We start from the raw sequence: 25,232 nt of genomic DNA, 5'->3' as shown, positions 1-25,232 counted from the left end.
AAAAGGCACCTTCCAGGGCGCTAGAGGGGTAGGTCTGCAGGCTGGCAGGGAAAGGATTCACCAGGGGGTCGTCCCGGGAAGCCTAGGAGCACACCGGGGTCCTGAAAATCCAGTCTTTGCCACACATAAGGTCAAAAACAGACCTGCTTCTTTCTCCTCTTCCCAGTACCACAGTGGCACAAGTGCTTTTATGAAATTCTAACCTTACAAAAACAGTGGTTACAGAAACCGACACTGCGGATGTTTGTTAGAGCCAGTGAAACTCGCAGAGGCCCCAACGGGCAAACACAGAAGGAGACACGTTTGCTCTAGCAGCATTTTTATTTACAAACAGCAATTTCCATTGACTTTATTTATACCATAAAAAAGCCATTTACAAGCAAGAAACAAGAATTCAGAACAAAATTAAGCAGCACTGAAATAGTCATGTCACAAATCGAAAACAAAATGAATACAAGAGTAAAATATCATTTGAATAAATAGTCTTAAAGTCATGCTATAAAATAATCCTTAATGGCAAGTTACTAGTTGATACAGCATCCGCTTAGCTAGCTTCATTTACTTCACATGGCGATGAAGTGTGGAGTTGTGAGGTTACCAGTTTATATTGCAAGATAATGACACTGTCAAGTCATTCAAATTGCTCAACCATTTATAACGGAAAAAAAGGTTAGCCCTACTAATAAAAGTGGTGAGAGAGATGGTTTTCACATTAGGAAAATGGTCATTCTCAAAGAAAGCAGGTAAGTTTATCTCTTACTATATCAGGGCAGCAACCAAAGGCTTAGGCAGCAAGCCCAAAGGTTGAATTCACAGCATACTTGTCACTGAGGGGCAGCGAGAAGTCCGTTTACTGAATCTGCTGCAAGGTTCACTCCAGGACTTGATCAAGAACTACAACAGCCCTGTCTGTGCAGACCCAGAGAAAACAGCTTCTCTTCCAGGCCGAGAAGTCAAGCACTGGGCAGAAACAGTGGAAACACTCTGGCACTTACTGAAAAAAGACGTATGTGGCGTGTGACAACCATTACAAATTTAGAACAATGTGAATGACTCTTCTGAACTTTTAGTTCAGTTGCACTGAGTAATATGAAATCTATGATTTATGAACTAGATAGTTTCATATAAAGAATTTACACAATTCCCCAATACTTTCATATATAAAATTTAATAAATAACCCTGACCAGTCTAGAAGCACCATTCAAGGGGCTTGTGCCCTTGGAAAATAGTTTAGGTGTTGCATATTTGAGTCCCTTTCAGTGGAGGCTTCACAGGAAACCATTACAGAATTTAACAATAACAACGAGGACAACAACAAAAATCACAGTAACTAACAGAAAAAGTTGTTAAAATAAAATACACTGATTTCTGTAAAGTAAAGCTCGTTCACATGAATGATTTCTCCCTCTCAGCCCTTGTTTTGTGTTCCTGCAAATTCTTCCTAGAGTCTAGGCTGTAAAAACAAAAGTAAAAACAAAACCACACACTAAAATATGCAGGCCTATGGTCTGGGCTAAGGGAAAACAAAGACTTGGTTATAACTGCTGTCATTTGTAAAGACATTTACTCATGCTCTGGAAGATTTTTAAATGATCAATTTAGTTCTACAGTATATTCTGCTTAACAGTGAACTGACAGTATCCTTTCTGTTATTGAAAAAAAAAAAGAAAAACCCACAAAAAACTGCCAAGGCAGAGCCAACTGGGAGGTTTTCCACTGACCAAAAAATTTACCTGTCTTCATATACTGTATTTACAAATATAGTTTCTAAATGTATTTACAGCTTTAGTAGAAATTAGAGGGTAGAGAACTGATTAGAATGAAAATAACTGTTTAGAACCACAAACAGCAAAGTATAAAACTCTTTGTTTTCACAGTTTGTAATAACAGGTAAAACCCCTATAGAAAAGGACGCTGTCACTGTCTTCACATTGTCTGTGTACGGAGAAGGTAGCTCAAGAAGAGACTCAATTATGAACAAACCTATATGAATTCAGGATATATTTTACTGTAAAAGATTTCTTCACATATCACTTTATCTTAATTGATTTTTGCATTTGTTATAAATGAAACATCTAATCTAAAACTGTACAGAAATAGGGACTTTGCTTTTCAAAAAGAGTTGTTCTAAGGAGTTACACAGCGTACTTTGTCTGCGGAGACGTGCAGTGAACTTGGGGGAGAGAATGTTTCTGTGGTCACGTTAATCCTCCCGGCACGTCCTCATGTGACAAGGCACAAGTAATTGCTGCTGCCCGATCTGAATGAAGCGATCTCCCACCCGCCCTGCAACCGCGAAGCACGACGGGTCGCCCCCCGCCCGGGAGGTTACGCAGCTGTGCGCCGGCCTCCGCGCGCCCCCTCAAAGCCCTGTGGAACCTTACAGTACTGTGTTATGGCTTGAGAATTCTTTCTTAACACTGCTAGCAGTGGAAAGGGTCAAGTGTTAGTTAGCAACACGAATGGGAGCAAGTGGAACTTGCAAAATGTGGAATCGTTACTCGAGAGAAACTCAATCAATTTTCTGCCCCTTAACAGTCCCATTACAATGTTTGAACCTGAACTGTACAATCAAAGCAATGTATATTTTTGTCAAAGACAATTTTGGATAAGTCACTCTTTGGTAAACTCAAACCAGTTAAACAAATTTACAAATACAAAAAATTCCATGTAAATAAGGTTAAGACAGACACGGCGACACGAACCAAGACATGTGAGGGGCCTGCCCCGAGTGCTCTCGCCTCCTCCCTTGTCTGATGTATCACAGAATGCTCTGAAGACCTCTCAGAGGGCCCCAAGCCTGAGAGAAAAGGAGGTTCCTTCCTGGAGCTTCACCTCCCATGTCCTTAATTTGGGCATTTCTCATCACAAACTTAATTTTGTACCACAACACAAATTTTTGTATTTGATTCTTTAAAAATAAAAAAATCAAAACCAAACTTATTCGTGTAAGGAAAAAAAAAAATCACAAACATTTACCTGAAACCCCAGAACATATTTAAGTGGGTAAACACTTGGGGTCCAGCCTCCCCTTGAGGCACGTGGCTGGGACAGGAGTTGAACAGGTGCTTCAAGGAGAGAGCAAGCCCCCCATTAGGCAGTCTGACAGGAGAAGGCATACGTATACCCGATTTAGCAGGAGCCGCTCCCCGGGAGCAGCAGGATTCGAGTGTAGTCTGTACACAGTAACACTGACGTGTGGCGCAGCAGTTCACACGTGGACACAACCTGTGTGCTAGAGATGCCACTGCACAGTTACTGCTCCCGGGGACTATCACACACAAGGGCCTGAATGACTCGTTTTTCCTCAAAATAACCCCCCACAAAACAAAAAATAACCCCCCACTCCTCCCCCCGATTCTTGGCATTTTAAGAGCCAAAAAAGCATGGAAAACCAGCAAACGTCTATTTTTGAGTTCCTTTAACTCCTAGCCTCTGAGGTTGATCTTTTCACTTGTTTTCTTTTAGGTGGTTTGTGCCGTACTCTGCAGACACGCACTGGTTGTGAGCTTCAGAGCCCAGGTCTTTAGCAGAGTCTGGAGTGCTGACCTCCCTACAGCACACACTGCCACCAAATTGCTCAGAAAATTACTCTCTGTCAGAGTATACAGTACCAAAGCAATCTTGTAAAGCCCGTTTTGTTTACCAGAAGCACACGGGAGAACAAAATATAGAACTGAAAACGTTTCCTAAAGCACTAATAAAACATTATTCAAATAGGACTATGCTTTTATACAGTAATATGTTTGCCAGCACATGCTTTTGAGGTCTCTTTTCAAGCTATAAGCTCGAGAGGAAAAAAACTGTAATTCACTATTACCACTTAATTTCACATTTTCTACAACTATACTGACCTAAAAGATATATAACATAAAGATAGCACCACGTGACCAAAAAAAGGTGACACACACAGATTTGGTGACACACAGAGTATCTTAGAGGGCTTTTAACTGTTGGTTTCTTTAAGCAGGAAACACTGAGAGTGGGGGAGCCTCGGAAGCTCTCGTTAGCACACACAATACTAAGAGAGATATATTGCTTGCAATTCCCATAGAGTATATCTTTACAAAAGTACAAATTCCAAGTTCTGCAGTTTCCCTGGGAACTGCATGTAGAAAAAGTTGCTGTGCACCTGAACTGGCTGTTTGAAAAAAGGGAAAAAAACAAAACAAAAAACTCACAACACTGCTTGGAAAAATATTGTAGACAGAACTACAAATCCCTTTCCTTTAGTGCGAATAGTAACTCATGGTAGAGTGATTCGATTTAGTTACCTGGTATGTATGTTGCTACAGTACGGAATGAAGGTAGATTCGGAGGCCAGTAAAAACATTGAAAACCACTGCTCCTTTGGGGTTGGCTAATAAAACACTACAATATGTAAAAAGGTCAGCACCACGGGTCATCCAGCTTACCCACTGGACAACTAACAAAAATTCCAAATGGTTTCCAACTAGAGTTGAATACATTTTATGGCATTTGGTTTATGTATTTGTTACGAAGCAGAGCTATGAACACTGTGATTTGCTTTGCTTGCTTTTGGACACAATGATTAATATATATGAAAACCTATTAACATTCTTTCATAAGGGGAATAAAGGGGCAAAACCCTAACACATTAGGTAGGGATGAGACAGAGTCAAAAGCTCTGTTCACATTGTATTAAATTATATATTCTTCTTACATTCACCTCAACCAGAATAAAACCAAATTTGAGAATGTATATATACTATATATATAATAATCACTTTATTATATATATATAAATTGTCTAGCTACTCCGTAAAAGTAATTTTAAATTAGAAAAGGTTACCCATTTATACCAGCTGACGGCATCCCAGTCCCTCTCCATAGAAATGCACTGGTGCCAGTGCGTGGTGGCCCCAGCGAGAGTTACGCCTCTTGGCAGAGAATAGAGAGGGTCAACCACTTGGCATAGCTAAGTCACTGGCAGATTTTGGATTAAGAGTTCAGCCAAAGAGGAATACTGTCAGCCTGTGTTTTCCCTGGATATGATGCCCTTCATGCTTTGAGCTCCTTTGGGGGAGGGAAGGTGGGGGAAAGGATAAACACAATGAAGTGTTCCTTCCAGAAACCTTAGAAAAACTGCCAAGAGACCAAGAGATTTCCAGATGGTTGGGAAAACTAAAGATTACAACAAAGCAAATCACAAATATGCATTGACTTATGTGCTTTGTCTGGGTGCACATCTTTACCATCTTAATCAGGAGCATCGGACACTGTGTGAATTTCCATCCGGGAATCTAGGGCCATCTCGGAGGCCGATGCGTCATTTTCTAGTTTCTGTTCTACATACACATCTGTTCTCTCAGGGGACTCAAGGCGACTCCTGACTTCAGCTACACCCGGGTGGTTTTTCCGCAGGTGCTGGTTGAGGGTGCCTTGGAATGGAAAGCACTTCCCGCAGATCTCACAGCGGAATGGTTTATCATCAGTATGGCCCCGGATGTGGTACTCCAGTTGGTCCTTCCGTGTGTACTTCTTCCCGCAGAACTTGCACACAAAGGGGGTGATTCCCATATGGAGTCGCATATGCCTGTCAAGGCTTCCTTTCTGGTTGAAGGACTTTCCACAGTAAATACAGATCAACCTCTCGTTGTACGGGTACCAGTGACCTCTTGCACTCCTCTCCCGGGGACTGCTTTCATACCCGGGGTTACTCATCACAGCTTCGCTGTCTGAACCCTGCACCAAGCCCTGTAGATCACTGTGCAGGTGGACAGACAAAGCCCGCTTTTGGCGGGCACGCCCTCCTCGGAAACAGCTCAGCATGGACCTGGACGGGCTGGAATTACTCAAATTTCCAAAAGCTTCTGATACGCTGGTTGGCTGCGAGGCTGCCTGGGAATAGGAATACGCGTGCTGGAGCACAGACCCGTAGGAACCCACATTCACCGCCACAACCTGTTCCCCGTCCACCATCTCCGTGTGGTAGCCATCGTCTCCCAGGGAGGAGCTGTCGGAACAGCTGGGCCGGTCGGACTTCTCCATCTTCACCTTCACCTCCGTGATCTGGCTCTCCCTCACCAGCAGGTCCCCTTGCTCATGGTCCGCCTCGATCTGAATCTCGTACTCAGAAACGCTCCCGCTGCTCCCTCGGTCCGAGTGCCCTTCCTCCTGCAGGCGGCTGCGCAAAGCTTTGCTGGGCATCGCCTCCACCCGAAGATCGCCGCTCGTGGTGGGCTGCCGTACCTGAGAGCAATAGGGAGGGGAGATCTCAACTGGGTTGGCGAAGAAGCTGCCGTCTTTAACTCCATTCTGACTCTCTGGAGTCTCCTCAGCACCGACGGTAACAGAGTCAACATCTCCAACACTGATTTTGGAATGGATGCTCTCTAGGATCTGCGTGCACTTGTCGATGACACATTGCATCTGAAGAAAGCTAGCTGCCGTCAGAAAACTGACCACATCCTTCAGCTGCAAGGACATTCTTCCAGTGTAACAAAATGAAAGCAACTGTTCAAACACATTGGGATTTTTAATCACTGATATTGACAAGCCACTCATGGTACTTAATGCTGAATGGTCCCGGAAATATGGGGAGCTGGCAGCAAGGACTGCTTTGTGGGCTCGGAATGGCTGACCCTGAATGTGGACAATGATGTCACATAGTTTCCCTTGCAGGCGGAGCTCGTTGAGCTGGCTCAGAACGGTGCTGCTGTACTCGGGCACGTCAAACTGAATAAAACTGCTGCTGTCCATTTCTCCTGACGTGAGGCGCAATCTGCAGAAAGACAAAGTTTCATAATTCACCAGTGACTCCTCGCTAAGTGCAAGCAGCAGAAGCACAAGCTGGCAGAACGGCACCACTGTAGCTACTGTACCTGGGAGGGGCTACCTAGGCATTCTTCCTCGTGCTTAATTTTCAGTCTTTCACGTCTTGGTTAATTCACCTGGAGTCAAATAATCAAACGATCAATTGGCCTAGTATTCTAATTGCCTAACTTTCATCTTGATCAAAATTAAAACCTATTACATAGAGTAGAGTCATTTCAGCTCTGATGGAGCATTTGGCATCATTTTAGAAAAAATATTTCCCTGCTTCACCTACTTTTGAGGATTTTTATTAGTAAAAAAAAAAAAAAGTAAATTCATCTAAAGAATATTCTGCCTTATTTGTAGAATTCCAATTGGTGTTTTTCAACATATAGCATATTGGATACAATGAATGGAGCTGAACCCTGTTGAGTTTAGCATTTGGATTGTTGTCTTAATGTACACCTGTATACCTTCTGGGGTTGGTAATTAATAGAGCAATGCTGAGTCCCTTTCAGGGAGTTCTTAGGTTTAGCGGACATTTGGTACTAACCCACCCATGGAGACATTTGGTCCCTGACTGTTTGGTATGGACCAAATATGCTCATGGACGTGTTTGACTGCACCAAATTTCAAGGATCTTTTGGCATACACCAAATGTCTCCATGGACACTTTGGACAGGAACGAATGTCCCCAAAGGGTTTTTTAGATAGCAGGAGCAAAAGGAATGCCAGACATCACAAGTGTACGGGCCTCCACTGGTGCCCACAACACTGGCACGCCCAGGACAGGCTGGCTGCCCCTTGCCTAGAATCCGCAGAAGCGGATCACTCGACACTCCAGAGGTGTATATAGTCCAGGCTGCATTCTCTGGCCAAACATAACAAAAATAGATCTAACAATATGTTAGTTTTTAAAACCCAACCAAAAGAAATATAAACACCTCCTGGGTAAGTGTTCAACCAAAAATAAAATCTAAAAGGAATAAAACTATTTAGAAAATTTAAAATCTCACATCACATCTGTAGCAAGAAGGATTTAGGAGTGAGGTTTACTATGTCTTCTTCAACTTACTTGAGAATACAGCCCCCCCAAAAATAGATGACTAGATATGCGCTAAAGCAAACAGTAAAATGTTAAGTATAGTGTCTAGATGGTATACAGGTGTTTACTGTAAAATTCAACTGTTCTGTATGTTGGAAATTTTTCAGAATGATGGTTTTGAAACAACAAAATTTAACAGGGAAAGTCAGTGCCTTAAAATTTTTATCATTTAAACAATAAAAAATAAAAATAAGTAAAATAATTCACAAAGTTAGAAAAAGAAGCCAAAGAAAGCCAAAAAAGTAATTAATATAGAACAGCATAATTTTAAATTACAAGATAATGTGCAACTAAATTTGAGAACTGCAGGAAAGGATCAGTTAGTGTGACTAGATCACATCAGAATTTTTTTTTTATCATGTCAGAATTTGAGTTGAAACATTTTAGTTCTTGAAGAGGAATACTGTGCCTTTATTTATCCTAGATTTATGATGGAAATCAATTTGAAATCTGTACAGAATTAACATATTTTTAGGTTAACATAAACTGGCAAAATTAAATAAAAAGAAACAGGAGTACCAAAGCACAAACGATCGTCAGGCCATTCACACTGTTCTAGATGCACATTAAAATATTTAAAACATTTCGGTTCATATGGCATAAGTCTGATACTATCATAGAAAATGGCAAACAGCATAAAGAAGAAAACTGCTAACTGTCTAAGTAGGGAGATTTGAAAGTCCTAAAGGAAATACTAGCAAACATAACTTATTAAAAGAATATCATAGTATGGCCAAATGTAAGGATAGCTGTACATTAGGAAATATACAAATATAATTTGCACCATCAATAAATCAAAGGAGCCCTGGCTGGTGTGGCTCAGTGTATTGAGCACCAGCCTGCAGACTGAAAGGTTGCCGGTTTGATTCCCAGTCAGGGCACATGCCTGCGCTGCAGGCCAGGTCCTTGGTAGGGGGTGTGTGAGAGGCAGCCAATCAATGTTTCTTTCACACATTTGGTGTTTCTCCCCCTCTCTTTCTCCCTAAAAACAAATATATAAATAAAATTTAAAAAATGAAATAAGTTGAAGGAGAAAAACCATATGGCCAAATGAATACAATGCCAAGATGCATTTTAGAAAGCTAAATGCCCTTTTAAAAAAGGGGGGAAATACTCACTAAGCTAAGAATAGAACAACAATTTCTTAATATAGTAACAGTATCTACCGGAAACTAATGGCAACACTGTATCTGCATTTCCCCACAATGTATTTGTGCCCAGGAGCTAGTCTCCTGTCCCTACCTCCCAGGGATTAAAAACACATTAGCATTGCAACCCATCTGAAAAGACAAGAATTCCATTTAACTCAGTAGTTTGTAAACGCATTTAAGCTAGCAACTCTTCTCTCAAGGCACACATATTAATATTCCAAAGAATTAGTGTTCCCTGGTACACATTCAGGTAAACATTTTTGCGAAGGCATTCCCGTTAGTGCCTGGGAGGATCAAGGTTGTCTGTCCATCACTTCTCTTACTTAACATTGTTCTGGAAGTCTGAGCCAAAGGAATAAAAGAGAAAATTAATGCATACAGCCATTTAAAAAGAAGGGGCAAAATTACTACTCAAGGCAGCCATAACTACTTACATAGGAAACATAATCACTTGAAAAAAAAATCTGTTAGAATCAAGATATAGTAAGTGAAGGGTTTCAAAAACTGTTGTACATAAAAAGCCACATTAGATAAGATGACAAGTTACAACCAGCAACAGTTTCAGAAACTATGCAATACCTGGGGGCAGGGGGTGGACAAAACAATAGGACCTATAAGAAGAAAGCTACAAGACTTTAAGAACAAAAACATGTCTAAATGAAGACATATATCATGCTTCTGGCAAGACACTATAAAGATGGATATTTTCCCCCAAAATTAATTCATAAATATAATGCAGCACAATGGAGTATCTTCTTAGAAACCTGACAAAATGATTTTAAAATTATTCTAGAACATTGCTGTCCAACAGATATATGTGTAATTATACACATGCAAGCTATGTGTGTAACATTTTATAGCAGTTACATTGTTTCAAAAAATATATATTACTTTCAATACATTTTATTTAACCCAATATATCTAAAACATTATCATTTCAACATGTGATCAATATTTTAAAAGTATTTAAGTCTTTGAAATCTGATGTGTATTTTATACCAACAGCACATCTCAATTTAGAATAACAGCATTTCAAATGCTCAACAGCCACGTGTGGCTAGTGGCTACCATATTGGACAGTGTAGATCTAGAATAAATACTGAAGATGTTTTAGAAAAAGAAAAATACAGCCAAACATATAGATGTCAAAATGTATGATTAGGCTATAATTCATTTGGTGAGTATTTACTGAGTGCCATCAATGTGCCAGGCACTAGGGACCTAGGAGAGGTATAATCGTCGTTGGCAGCCGTCCGTCTCGAGAGACGATGGTGTAGCTTCTTAAGAGTCTATCTGCACCGCCGAGAATGGCCGTGCAGTCCGACTCGGGAGTGACACGGTATCTGTCTCCTCCCGTGTTGAACCGACATCTTGCGATGACGCTGGAGTGTCCTCTCCAGCGAAGCTGAAGCTACAGAGCCTGGGCAGGGTGATATGGAGGGTCTGCTGTTGCCCATGCAGCAGACCCCCCCTCTCTTCGCAGCTGAAGGGTCCAAGGGAAAGACGGAGTCAATACAGCTTGGCTTCAGGTGCGCCGCAGGAGTTGCCGGTGTTGACTACAATGTCAAACCGCCTTAGGGACTCCGGCTCCGGATTTTCTGTCGGGGTTTACTCCCTTAGCCTTTCCCCTGAAGAGGTATGCCGCAAGGCAGCGGAGGTTTTTTGGAGTCAGAGTTTTCCTTCTCTGATGTGCCCTGACTGGAAGATCGAACCAGCGACACTTAGCTCGCAGGCCGACGCTCAATCCACTGAGCCAAACCAGCCAGGGCTCAGGAGAGGTATAATACCCTTGTTATAAACTGTGATAAAAACTATGAGATCTCTCATAACGGGGGAGTGGTCAGAGAAGGCCGCTCAAACAAATGATATTTCAACTGAGACCTAAGTTAAGGTTAGGCAGATATGAGGGGAGAGGGTTGCTGCAGAGGAACGTTACAGTTTTCCAGACAGGACTCACATGTACAGAGGTGAGAGTCTGAGCCGGGAAGGAAGGAAGGGTCATAGCATAGTTGGGAAGAAGAGCAAGGGGAAGGGCAGAGGCCACGAGGAGCTATCAAGGTAGAAATCAGACAAGGATGGGCCTCCTGGACCATTTCAAATTGTGGAAAAGGAAGAATTCTTGAAGTAAGTGCTGCTTGACCAATACAAATAAATAATAATAAAGTTAGAGCCCTTCTCCACAACATATCCAAGAAAAACTTCAAGAGAAAGCATTATTAAGCGCACAGATACCAGAAGAAACAGAGATTTAACCTTAAAAGTAAAAACTTATAAAAACACCTTTTATCAAAAAAGAACAAATTAAAAATAGAACTATAAAACTCATACAAATCAATAAAAGCAAATATAACAATTAAAAATTAGGCAAATAATAAGAACAGATGCTTTTAAGAAATTAAAAATAGCTTTTAAACATAGAGATAAAAAGCTTAACAACTCCATCAGTAAACAAAGGAATAAAAATTAACATGAGACACAATTCTTCTTTCTCAAATTGGCAAGATTTAAATACATAACCCAGATGGTATTGTCAGAGAGAGAGGAGTATGCTCAGATACTTCTGGGAGGCAAAAGTAACAAAAGGCTCAAAGTGGGCATTTCTCTCTTAAAAAAAAAAAAAAAAATTTTTTTTCAATGACAGCTGACATACAATATTATATTAGTTTCAGGTGTAAAACAGAGAGATTAGGCATTTAAATTAAAATGGGCATTTCTCTTGACTCAGCACTCTGGACCATAAAACAATCATGGATATAGCCACAAGAATTTATCCCTCAGTCTAGTCAATTACGATAGCAAAACAATGGAAACAACCTAAATGTCCAACAATAGGGTTATAATTATGGTATAGGACATCTATATGCTGAATACTGTTCTGAAAATAATTTTAAAGAATACAAACTTGGTTCTACAAAATGTAACCCCCTTAAAGACAGGGCTTTTTATCTGCGTTATCAACTACCTGCCAGATTACTGCCTGGCACATCGCAGACACTCACTAAATATTTGCTGAATGAATATTTAACAGCACAGCAAAAAATCAGGTAACAGATCAACTGCAAATGAGCGTGAGGGGTCTTTATGGGTAATGGGAATGGTTCTAAAACCAGATTATGGTGACAGCTGTACAACCTTCTAAATTAATTAAAAATCACTGAGACACGTAAGATGGACAAATTTTATGATATGTAAGTTATAACTCAATAAAGCTGTTAAAATCAGGTAGCAAGAAAAGTAGGATATTTCAAAATGTATGCAGGCATGTACAGATATTAAATATACATAGAAAAATACTGAAAGAGTATAAAATGGTACAAATACTTTGGAGGGTATTTTTGTAATATCTACCAAATTACGAAGGCACATCCTCTATGATAGGGTAATTTTTGTTCTAAGAATTTACTACAGCATTTTCATAACAACAAAAGAATCAAAACAAACCAAATGCCCATCAAAAGGAGTCTCATTAATAAATTATGGTACATCCATACTAAAGACTATTAACAATCAGAAAAAATAAATGAGGCAGCTCTTTAGTAACTGATGTGAAACAGTCACCATGACATACTGCTGAATGAAAAGGGTAAGGTGCAGAACAGTACAGTATATATGCTATTTGTACAAAATGATATGAAAACACACATACCACTGTTTCAATACATACACAGTACTATGTAGATATGTGCAGCACATTTCTGAAATGATACACTAAAACATTAATTGCCTCTTGCAAGAGGGATGGGGTAGCTGGAAGACCTATTAGCTTTCAGTGAATCTTCTCAGATTCTTCTGAAGTAGCCCTGGCTGGCGTGGCTCAGTGGATAGAGTCAGCCTGCAGACCAAAAGGCTGTCGGTTTGATTCTTGGTCAGGGCACAGGCCTGGGTTGTGGGCCAGGTTCCTGGTTCGGGGCATGTGAGAGGCAACCAATGTGTCTCTCATACATCAATGTTTCTCTCCCTCCCTTCCCCTCTCTTTAAAAATAAACGAATAAAATCTTTAAAAACATTTTTTCTGCCCTGGCTGGTGTAGCTCAATGGATTGGGCACCAGCCTGCGAACCAAAGGGTCGCCAGCTGAATTCCCAGTCGGGGCACATGCCGGGGTCGTGGATCAGGTTCTCAGTTGGGGGCGTGTGAGAGGCAACCAGCGGATGCTTCTCTCACATCAATGTTTCTCTCCCCCTCGTTCTCCCTCCCTTTCCATCTCTCTAAAAATAAATAAATGAAATCTTTAAAAAAAAGAAACAATTTCCTAAACTATGTGAATGTATTACTTATTAAAAATAAGAAACATTAAAAAAGATTTAAGACACCTAACTCAGTTTTTAAAAGATAAGAAAATATCGCAATAAAGCCATTAGGAGCATGAATTTAGAGTTAGATCTGGTTCAAATGACAGCTGCTTTCCACTTGTAAAACTTTGGACAAGGTATTTTATAACCTTTCTGAGGCTCAGTTTTGTTATCTTTAAATAGAAATACTAGTCCTTGCCTCACGGGTCATTACGAGGAATATATGCAGGAAGTAGGAAGCACTTAGCACAATGGCTGCTTGACACATGGTAAACAAAGTTAGGGATTATAGACCCTTTTTAGGGAGACAGGATGGTGTAACAAAGAGAAGTGATACTTGGATATGAATCCTGGCTCTGCCACTTTCTAATACGAATAATAACAATGAACATTTAAATAGCTATGTGGCCTTGGACAAGTCAGTTAACAAGACTTCCTTATCTAGAAAAGGTCTTGGAAGAACCCAATTGCCTAATAATTAAACAAGGGAAATGCTAGGACTGTTTCCATTTTATAGATGAAGAAACAGGAAAAGAAGTTTCCAGAGCTCATGCTCATACCCAGACTGCCTTCTAGAAACAGAGACATTGCGTGGCACCTACCAAGTGTCCAAATAGCACCTACTCATTACATCATCTTCGTGACACAAGGGTGTGTAAACAGTGACTTTTGAAATTAAAGGTCCAACGGAAAGTGGGTTTAGGCTTTTTAAAGGTACAGAGTTTTGGGCGAAAGTCAACAGAAAAAGGAAAATAATATAGTATTTCTTTAAGAGTCTGTAAACCTGAAAATAGTTCTACAATGAAGCTTCCTCCTCCTGCGTGGCTTTTTATCTTCTCAGAAGAAAAGTAGAGAACTACACCTGAAAAAGAAACTCAATGAAGAGAAAAAAATGAAAGACCATGATTAACACCTAAAAGAGGGAATCCATTTTTCTGCAAAATGAGAAAATGTCCTTTACACTGACACGTCCTTCAGCGGTAACAATGAGATTCACACCCCTGCCTAAAGCTGTTAACAAGCAACACTCTTGAGTAAGAGGCTTAGAAAAGACTGACCCACAGGGACTTTGCAGGGAATTTAAGTCCTAGGCACATTACCAGGCTAAAAAGGAAGTAAAAAACGTAATTAAAAACCACAAGGTCTACACCCAATGACCTGATTTATCTAGTCCAGTGGTCCCAGGTTTGTAAAGGAAGTCATACCCTCCCCTACAGAGACATCAAGTTCAAACATGATCCTACACGCCTCTCTATCAGCAGTTTTTCCACGTGGGCTACTCACTGGTTTCTTATAGGTCTTGCTATCTCCCCTGCATGGAATGTCAGTGGGCCTACACCTAAGTTATATCAATGTTTAATTAATTTGTCTTTGAAATAAAATATATATGCATATGGTCAAACTTCAAATCATAGTGGAGAAAAATACCAAATGAATAGCAAAACTCTCCCCAGTTATTCTTCCCAAAAATAATCAGTGGTTAAGAGTTTTGGGTATTGTTTCAGAGAAAACTGTAAACATCTATCAGCATAAATTCTCTGCTTTTTAAAATCCTTCCATGGCAGCACGGACTCCCCTACTTTTATCTTTTCCGACTTCACAGTATTCCACAGATGGCTGTTTCACAATGTACTTCGACAGTCCCCAACAGATACCAAAGTAGGAAACAATTTAAATAGTCATATATCTCCTCCTAGCAGAGGTGGTGCTGGGTTAGTTTTTCATTTCGATCAATGCTGCCAAATTACCTCCCAAAAGGAGTGCCAAGTCCCCCCTAACTGCCAGTGATGGTTATTACTGAACTGATGGGCTAAAAACAGAATCTCGTTTTGATGTGCATTTATTTAATTATAAATGAGGTTGATACTCTTTTCTCATGTTTAATGGCAATTTGTCTAAGTCTGTCTTTGAATTGCCTATTCATATCCTTTGCCCATATTTGTCTTTTTTTACTGAGTTGTCAGAACTCTTTGTAAATTAAGGAAATTAGCCTTTTGTCATATGTGCTGCAAGTACGTATTAGATTTAATTGCAATCACTAAATGGCATACTGACTGGGAATTTAAATTATTTTTCTACATTTATAGGGAATATTCATTCCATTTCAATCTTCTGCATGTGCAAAACCAAAGGGAATCCAAAGATGAATAAGAGTCCCTGTCTTGCAGTTTGGTACCAGCTTCATGCAGATGCCTCGCAACTCAGACATATGGGAATGAAATCCACTTTTGATAATGCAGAGAAGTGATTTATATTAGTTTTTCATGTAGACTAAGTTTGCAGCTGCTTCAGAAAACAGTAAGGAACTTGATTATTCCACTCACTAAATACATCAGCATCAGTAGTTTTTAATCCAGTATATTAACCACTGGTCTTTCTGTCACATCATATTAAGCAAAAACCATCCCCAAATTAGACATTTGCACTGCTGTATCTTAATTAAACCTGGCTGGTTTAGCTCAGTGGATTGAGCGTCTGCCTGCGAGCTAAGTGTCGCTGGTTCGATCTTCCAGTCAGGGCACATCAGAGAAGGAAAACTCTGACTCCAAAAAACCTCCGCTGCCTTGCGGCATACTTCTTCAGGGGAAAGGCTAAGGGAGTAAACCCCGACAGAAAATCCGGAGCCGGAGTCCCTAAGGCGGTTTGACATTGTAGTCAACACCGGCAACTCCTGCGGCGCACCTGAAGCCAAGCTGTATTGACTCCGTCTTTCCCTTGGGCCCTTCAGCTGCGAAGAGAGGGGGGGTCTGCTGCATGGGCAACAGCAGACCCTCCATATCACCCTGCCCAGGCTCTGTAGCTTCAACACGGGAGGAGACAGATACCGTGTCACTCCCGAGTCGGACTGCACAACCATTCTCGGCGGTGCAGATAGACTCTTAAGAAGCTACACCATCGTCTCTCGAGACGGACGGCTGCCGATGACGATGGATCTTAATTAAAAAAACATATATAAGCTATTTTTCTTCAATGCCATTAATAGTTATTTTAACAATGCTTATTCTGTTTTTGTTTGTAAAAGCTATACTTGCGATAAGAATGTGAAATACTTCTCTTAGGAAACACACATGGAGAGGCCTTGGCTGAAATGGTCTGTTGCAAAGTTCAGAACCGTCAGCTACTCCACTTCATAGCCCCTCTTCTGCTCATTCAACGGACAAACAAGCTTCCTGCTCCTTCCCTTTCTTTAGTTGGAGACACTTTCACATCCCTGGTCGCAGCAGTGGGTCCGGGGAAGGACCCCTTTTGGTGCGGGCTTGCGGACATTCGTCCACCTCCACGTGCCGCAACAGCCTCAGCTCCTGTGAAGGGGGAGCACTTCCACCTCCCACCCCACTCCCTAGCCTACCCCCCCTTCCTTGGGAAAGCCCATCATCATCACGAATAACCAACACTTACTGACTATGTGATACAGGCTACACATGTCAAAGGCCTAATGTGCATGACTTCCCCGAATCCTTCTGCCCTTCTTCCAGAAGACAGGTACATAGCATTACCCCGACTTTAGAGATGAGGATGCTGAGGCTCCGAGAGGCTAACTCTCCCAGGACCGTTACACGTCTGCCCATCTAGACACCCTGTGCAAAGTCTTGTTTAATTTGCCCGCTGGCAATGGCAGGACCAGCAGGAGGAGGCAGGAGGGGCCAAGGAAAAGAAAGGATGAAAAGAAAGCTTGCCCTGGGTTACATTCCTGCCCGAGGGTGGTGGCCAAGGAAATGGAGAGGGACAGGTGTGGCAAAAACCCTGTCGCCGCCCAGGGCTCCTACTCCCCCCCCCCCCAACCCGTGAGTACACTTCAGTAACATCCTTTGAAATTTCACATGCATATCCCCTGTGACCAAGTAGCTTCAGCTCTAGAAATTGAGTGCAGCACCCTCTCTCTAGATCAAAATCACCAGCTGTGCACGTTATGTCTTCCATGTGTACACTTTTATCTCCTCTTCCCCCTCAGAGCCCCTAACCCTGGCTGATTTTACCTGCTTTCAGTAAACAGCAATTTTTATATGCTAAAGCCTCAACTCTTCAGAAACCACGGACCTAGGGCTCAAGTAACTGGTTGTTTTAATGTTTGAAGGTGAAAGTCACAGACAGCGGATGCTGCCAAGACAGAGGTTCAACCCAAGTTCAACACAATTCAAAGCAGCACTGAGACTGGTGTTCAAAAAGCAAGAGCAGGGCATGAGGGTCTCTCCGGGCCTGACCAAGCACCCACGACAGCAGCTAGCCAGCGCAGGCCAGGGGCACGACAGACCCGCAAGGAGCAGGGAGCAAGCGGGTTCCGGGAGGAGTGGACACCTGCTGGGGAGTGAAGGCAGACTGGGCTCCGAGAGAGGGGAGGCCACTTACACGGGGAGACCCGGTGGACACGCCACAGGGGAGCGTGGTACTGTCCTGTACATTACCATACAGCCAGCCTGGGCCAGTCCTCCCACAGTTCTGAAGTAAAAGGCAAAGGAGAGGGATCCTAGAAATAAATAAGCATACATGCTCTGAAAATAAAACTAAGACCTGATGCAAGACCATAGGACAAGATCCCACCCAGAAAGCCACATCCTAAGAGACACTGTTCTGGAAATGCAACAAACAGGGGAATGATACCCCTTATCCAGCTTCCAAAACTAAGAATAAACGCATTTTGACAGAAGAGCTTTAGAATAAAAAAGTCACTTTGTATCGACAGGAAAACCAGCTGACCATGATCCTTAACAGACACGCTGATTGATCCTCAGAGGGTAAACAGATACCAGTTAATCAATACTCTGCTCTTCCTTTCACCCCAATCCTCTCATTGAGTTTCGAGCACAAGAGGCAAAAAAGGCAATGACTGCCCTTATATATGCTAACACTACAGGGTCACATAAAATAAAACACCCGATTAATGGAAAATATAGCTCCCTGAGTTTTCAAATGTGTTGCATGTTTACCAATTTCTTATAAAGCACCAGGAGGGTTCTATTATCTTCCACTTAATGCCATTTTATTATGACAGTATTTTTAAAAGACTTATCACCAAAAAATAACTAAAAGAACCCTGGCTGGCGTGGCTCAGTGCATTGAGTGCCGGCCTGTAAACCCAAAAAGTCGCTGGTTCGATTCCCAGTCAGGGCACATGCCAGGGTTGTGGGTTGGGTCCCTGGTTGGGGGCGTGTGAGAGGTAACCACACATTGATGTTTCTCTCCCTCTTTTCCCCTCACTCTAAAAATAAATAAATAAAACATTTTTAAAAACTAACTAAAAGCATGGATGAATTTTTTAAAATAATGATATAAAGCCCTTTCCAAACATGACATAAGTCCCAGCAGCCACAAAGGCAAAGATAAACACATTTGACAACATTTAAGTTTATGACAAAAAATAAAAAATCCCCTGAAAAGATAAACAACACAGTGAGGAAAAATATGTGCATATTTGACAAAAGGCTACTTTCCAAATTCCTTAACTTATATTATAAATCAAACAGACTGGGGTGACACAGAAAATCCTATGGAAGAAGGGGCAAAGGATATTAACAGTTTCAAAAAAGAAAAAATATGACAAAAAACCATAAAGATTTTAGCTTTATTCATGATTAAATACATGTAAATCACAAAAAGAAAACCTGAGATACCTTTTCTAACATATCAGATTTGCGCACGTGGAAAAAGAGCTGGCAAATGTAATCCTGAGGGATAATCTGGTAATAGTGAGCAAAATGTAAAAGACATTTACCATTTGGTCCACAATGAACTGCTAGGAATTGAGTCTACAGACATATAAATACTTACAAAAATTTGTTAACTTGTATTTGCTTTAGTGAAAAACAAAATACAATAAATATAGAGGAACAACCTCTAAATCCCGAAAACACTGATTCAAGAAACCAGTCAACAATGAAACACAACCATTAAAAACAGATAGATAGATCTGTATGCTTTGACAAGAGCTCTAATATTTAGCTCAAACCAGCAAGATATAAACAGGATGTATGTATATGTGATTCCCTTCACGTACTTTTCTTAAAAGAATAAATATATACCACTGTAGCCATTGCAGAAGCAATCACAAGACACTATTAATGTTGGTGACTTTGGGGAATGAGGGCTAAGGACTAGTGAGAAAGAAGGGAAACAGACTTTATTTTATACTCTTTAAATTTTTTAAATAACATAGCTGTATTATTCTTGCTGAAAAATTTTCCCTAAGACATGTTATAGGATTTTACCTAAAAACATTTAATTTTTTAAACCAAAGAATCTTTAGAAACAGGCTACAAATGAACAATTACTGTATGAAGCAACCACAGAGACAGCAACAAAGAACTATGAGGAACAGTGATTGACACTGATTACACTGACCCAAAAGAATTTCTTAAAAATCAAAATGAACACAGAAAAACTTCATGGTGGAAGTAATATTTGAACAGGGTTTTGTATGTAAATGGAACACAAAGAGCACTCCAGATGGAAAGAATGGCAAGAGCCGAGAAGAACGGAGTGAAAATGTCTGGGGCAGTGGCTGGGGCCCAGGGACAAGGGGTGACGTGGGACAGGAGCACCACAGTTGGAAGGTGGAGGGCCCTGATGTTACAGTGGAAAACCTGAACCGAATCTGGCAGTAGCCATGTGAACGTGGGTCTAGAGAAGGACTGAACAGAGCCTGGAGACTGAGGGGCGCTACCCATTCTGGGAGGCAAGTTAGTTCGGTCTCAGAGAAGCAGAGTGTAGGGCACCCACTGGGTGTCAGAGAAGAATTGTCCAACAAGCGGTGGGAGATACGGGGCTGGAACTGCAGAGAAACGAGACCCGGAGACACAGTTTGTACTAACCGAGAATGAATGTGGTAAGAGGTTACTCAAGAGAGAAGACAAAAAAAAACCAACCCAAAAACTGAGACCGGAAAAGTTGTTGGCTCCTATAAAAGGATTGTAAAATGGTATCTCACGAAAGAGGTAACATCCACAGTAGCCCTCTCCCTAACACATCATTCGCTGACTAGGAAAACTGTGACCATGTGCTTTGTTAAGCTGTAAGGCAACTGTATATGAAAACCAAAACCAGTTACGTCTTCTCACAATGCTGACCCATTCTGAAGAGAACCTGAAGATGAGAGGACAAAATACCCACGCGGGCCTTGAAATCCCCTCTACGACATCCTTGTGCAAAGCCGCGTGGCCATTTCCCTATAAAGTCAACCAAACAAAAGTGTCCAAGCAGTTGGCCCCCGTGCTGCTGAACGCGCATGCTCCTGGGGCTGAGCCCCCTGAGGGCAGGGACTGCATGCCCCAGACGGCAGGGCTGAGCCCCCTGAGGGCAGGGACTGTGTGCCCGGGGCCAGGCTCCCGGGGCTGAGCCCCCTGAGGGCAGGGACTGCATGCCCCAGACGGCAGGGCTGAGCCCCCTGAGGGCAGGGACTACGTGCCCGGGGCCAGGCTCCCGGGGCTGAGCCCCCTGAGGGCAGGGACTGCGTGCCCCGGACGGCAGGGCTGAGCCCCCTGAGGGCAGGGACTGTGTGCCCGGGGCCCAGCTCCCGGGGCTGAGCCCCCTGAGGGCAGGGACTGCGTGCCCGGGGCCCGGCTCCCAGGGCTGAGTCCCCTGAGGGCAGGGACTGCGTGCCGGCAGGGTGCCTGGCAGAGAGAGGCTCTCAGCATGTCAGCTGATGCAACCAAGCTGGTGGCTCAAAATCCATGACTGCCACCACAGCTGCACCTCAGCTTTCAACCTTCCCTGCTGAAGCCCCAAGGGCTGCAGGGCCATCCCCGCCAGCAAGCAAGGTCTGAGCCTGCCAACACTGTAATGTGGCCCGCTTCATTTAAAAACACGCATGACACTTCCAAGAAAGGAAGGCAAGGCTGCAGATTTAAAGTTGTTTAAGGCACCCAGAGGTACCCATGGTTCTCAATCAAGATGCTCCTGATTCCAAACCCAGACATGCACCTGCTGGCTTCAGTCACTTGCTGCTACTAGAGACACAACTCAGACAAGCCTTTCCCTGTCAGGCACCGAAGACTTGCGATCCCTGACTTTCATCTCATACAAAGTCATAAAATGATCACAGATGGAAGCACTAGAGACAACAGGCACGGAGCAGCAGTAATAACTACATAAAAATAACTTTTCTAGGTATTTCTGCCTGAGTCTAGATCAAAACTAAAATTGAGCTGTCATGAATTACAATCGAACTCTTTAGAAAATAGCAACCGAATAACACCCGGGCCGCAGGAAACATTCTGGTGCTGTTGAAATCCCAGGCAGGAAAAAATAAATAAAATGGCATTCTGCAATGGATATTCATGAAGCACTCATCCCAATTTAAAAGAAAACAAATCTAGAGTTCTTACTGCATTAATTCATGGGAGCCTGAAAGAACATTTTTATCCAAACTGTTAGATTTCCTACCAAGGCGCTAACATTCTCCAAGGCTGCTCAGATATCCTAATTCTGAGAGTGCGGTTTGCTTTCTCACAGTAAGATTCGTCTTTCAGTCCATGTAAAGCACCAGAAGCTTCTTCTGAGCTTTCCTAGTAGGGTAGAAATGGCCTCTTTAACCTTCTGGCAATGTTACAAAAAAAACCAAAAAACATGTTATTGCGCTCCTACTGTGTACCGTATGCTAAGGAAGCGCTACCTGCTCACTGCATCTTCACGACGCTATGGGGCAGATGCTGCAACTACCTCTGTCCTACAGGGGAGGAAACAAACTCAGACTAAGAGCCTTTCCCAAAGCCACTGAGACCGGCCGAGGCAGGACGTGAACCAAGAATTGTCAGTCTCCAGAGCCAGAATTCTTAAATCCTGCACAAACAAGATTTTAAATCAGGCGCAATGGTGAGATGCAGGGTTTTTATTGGTGCCGGACTTGTACTGATCAACTTTTTGAGCAGAAAGAGAATTTTTTCTTAAGGCTGTATCACTGTAATGACACAGTGATAATTAAGGGGCTACAATTTGCTGTACTTCGAGTAGTCTGTACCCATTTATCTGCATAATGTCCATTCTTTTTACTTCCATGAAGTGGGCAAACATGTTTCAAATTCCAACCATAAATTAGATTTGTCTCAGGTAAAAGAATGAATAAGCTTTCTTAAGGCAAAGAACTCAAAAATGGCAAGGAGTAGCATTCTGTATCTGCTAACTGCTGGCATTTCAGGGGGCACCGAACCTGGAAAATACATTCAGTCCCACCTCTTATGACAAAGGGTCAGAAAAGTTCACCTTGAATTACTTTCTTCCATGAAGCTTTCCATGCCATCAATACCAACCATAAAATAACTGTAAGAAATTGAACTGCATTAAACTGATGACCTTCACTAAGCTAAATTCAACAGTTTGTCAGTTATAAAACATTAAATGAACACAAGAAGTCTGAAAAACATTAAGGGAATTTACACAAAAGTAACATGAGAATTAATGGGAATGAGCCATAAGGATGGCATTCTGGATTCATGACTGACATTTTTAACAAGTGCTTGAGCTGGAAGGTAGAAGCAGGATCCAGGGATGTGCAGAAACCCACAATTCAGCGGACACACTGAGGTTCAGCAGTCTATCATTTCCCCGCCTTGATACATTTACACCTAATATTAATAATAACGATGATTAAAAATGTATTAAGCAGTTACTAGGTGCTGAAAATCCAGATCAAGTGAGCTTTTGCCCTCTGCTCCGGGGAGGTTTCTGTCCTCCCAGAGCTCGCCTTAGGACACCTGTGTTACCATTTGAAAGGTGAATCGCCCTAGTCAAACTCCCCACCTGGCAGTGACCCTGGAGCTGGTCACTCTACATAAGTCTTTTTTCACTTTAAAACTCATAGCAGCCCTATGAAGTAGAGCTTATCCCCACACTACAGATGAGAAAGCAGAGGCTCAGAGACATTACATAAATCACCCAAGTTCACACAGCTAGTAAGTGACCTTGCTGGGATTCAAACCCAGGCCTGTCTGGTTCCAAAGCTGATGGTCTTTCCCTACAGCCTCCAAACAAAGAATTACATGATTTTTTTTTTCTTTTCCCACAATTAAGAGTAAAGATTTTAATGTTTCAAATATTTTGTTTTATGTTATCGGCCCCCTAAGAATGAAAACTGAAAACATCCACCTTGAATGGCAGCATTAGAGATAAGTAACATATGACCAAAAAAGAGCTGACGACAGAAAGCCCTTTTAAAAAAAGGAGTGGGTGATTTTAAAAAGTAAGTTGTTTATCAACAAAAATCAAGAAATACTTTAGTGCCTCTTATCACAGTCCAGCTATAATACTAGATTCTACAAGGGCTCAGAGAGCTGCAGCAGGACCCAGCGCCCTCAAAAACCTCCCAGTCCACTCAGAACAAGAACGAGTTTAATAAGCAAAGAACAAGCGCTGAATCCTGTGCTTCAGATTCTGAGCGCCACAAAGGCATGGGGGTAGGGCGGTGGGGGAGCACCCTCTGGAGGAAGTATATCTTCAGCAGGGGCTTGAAGGAAGTGAAATGGAGAATTTACAGAGAAGGAAAAGGAGGCCAGCACTTCAGAGGGGGAACCAACAGGAGCAAAGCCCTAGAGCAGCAGTTTTCAACCTGTTTCATCTCATGGCACACATAAGCTAATCACTAAAATTCTGCGGCACCCCCAAAAACATATTTTTTGTCGCTCTAACCAAAAAAATAGGTATAATTTTGATTCATTCACACCCTATGGCTATTGTTGTGTTGGCTGTTGTCTTTCTTTTTTTTTTTTAATTTGACAGTCTTAAGGGAAAAAGAGGTCAGTGACCCTGACTAACTCAGTCAGGTATTGTGCGCCTCTTGCGGCACAGCGGTTGAAAATCGCTGCCCTAGAGACAGTCATAAACTCACTCCCAAAGGGAACAGGCTTCAGGAGGGAGAAGCAGAGAATAAGATTCAGGTAGGTGAGGAGGGGCCACCCAAGGAAAGCCTAGCAAAGACAGGGTGGGCAATGGCTGGGTACAGCACGCAGGCAAGAGGCCACTACTCAGCCCTGTATAAACACCACGGCCTCTTGGCTGATCACCCGGCCCCTAAGCTCTCCCTTCCTCTCCCACAAATGATCGGGAACCACCTCTAGTCTCCTGCCCTCGCCACTGCCTTTAAAATAGTTTCATCTTTGGCCTAGTGTTCAAGTGCTTTCAGGAACTAGCCCAACCAATCCTTCCTCCCGTTCCTTTCCTATATGAACCCTTCCCTACAAGGAGGCTGGTCTATTCACTAACTCCGTGAGATCACTGGACCGGATTCCTTTCTTTCTATCTGAATCCCACGCACCCTTCAACAGCCAGATCAAACACCGCTCCCTCTTTAACCCTTCCTGGACTACTTGGCCTATGATGACCTCCACCTCTCCTTCCCCTTAATTCTTCAGCACACAGCCTTGCCTAACAAATGACCTTTTTTACCGGTGAAGTCTGAGTACCCAGTGTAAAGCAGCTCAGAGACTGTCAAGCAGCTCAGAGACTGTCTTCTACTACTTTCCCCCATCACATGGAACAGCATTTTGACATTTAATAAGCAAGCGAACACTCAACTCTTTTCCTGACTTCCTGGTATATTAAGTTTGGCATTAGCATAAAGGAAGGATGGGGGAGGGGGGCTTCTAAAGTCAGAGACCAGCTAAGAAGCTGTTGCAATAATCCAGATGTGAAGCTAAGAGAGCCTGGACTAAGGAACAAAGAGAAAACGGACAAATATAAACAACGAAAAATTTTTTGCGTGCAAAAACTCACGAGGGATGTGAGTCACTACTACTAGGAACAAAAGCAAGGGATGACTTATGATTAAGGTCAGGTTTAGAAACGCTTCTTGGAGTCATTTTAAAGCCTGCCTGAAACCTAGAGTATTAAGTGGCCAGAAAGTCCCTATTTGCAAAAAGTCTTCAGTGAAACTACCCAATACCTTGAACCAGGGACAGCCCTTCCAACTTCAGACACACACAG

At 42.3% G+C, this 25,232-nt stretch overlaps 1 protein-coding gene across 1 annotated transcript; it reads right to left on the bottom strand.

The window, feature by feature from the left end:
• Positions 1-313: 313 nt before the first annotated feature.
• ZBTB34 (zinc finger and BTB domain containing 34) lies at positions 314-6,746 on the bottom strand. Its single transcript, XM_090274740.1, has one exon. It carries the CDS (start codon positions 6,722-6,724, stop codon positions 5,222-5,224), a length of 1,503 nt encoding a protein of 500 aa, XP_090130866.1. The 5' UTR covers positions 6,725-6,746; the 3' UTR covers positions 314-5,221.
• Between the last annotated feature and the right edge of the window lie 18,486 nt (positions 6,747-25,232).

This window comes from Furipterus horrens, unplaced genomic scaffold (assembly GCF_987537825.1).
Source record: "Furipterus horrens unplaced genomic scaffold, mFurHor1.1.pri manual_scaffold_4, whole genome shotgun sequence".
Lineage (NCBI taxonomy): Eukaryota > Metazoa > Chordata > Mammalia > Chiroptera > Furipteridae > Furipterus > Furipterus horrens.
This window is presented reverse-complemented; position numbering and strand designations above follow the sequence as displayed.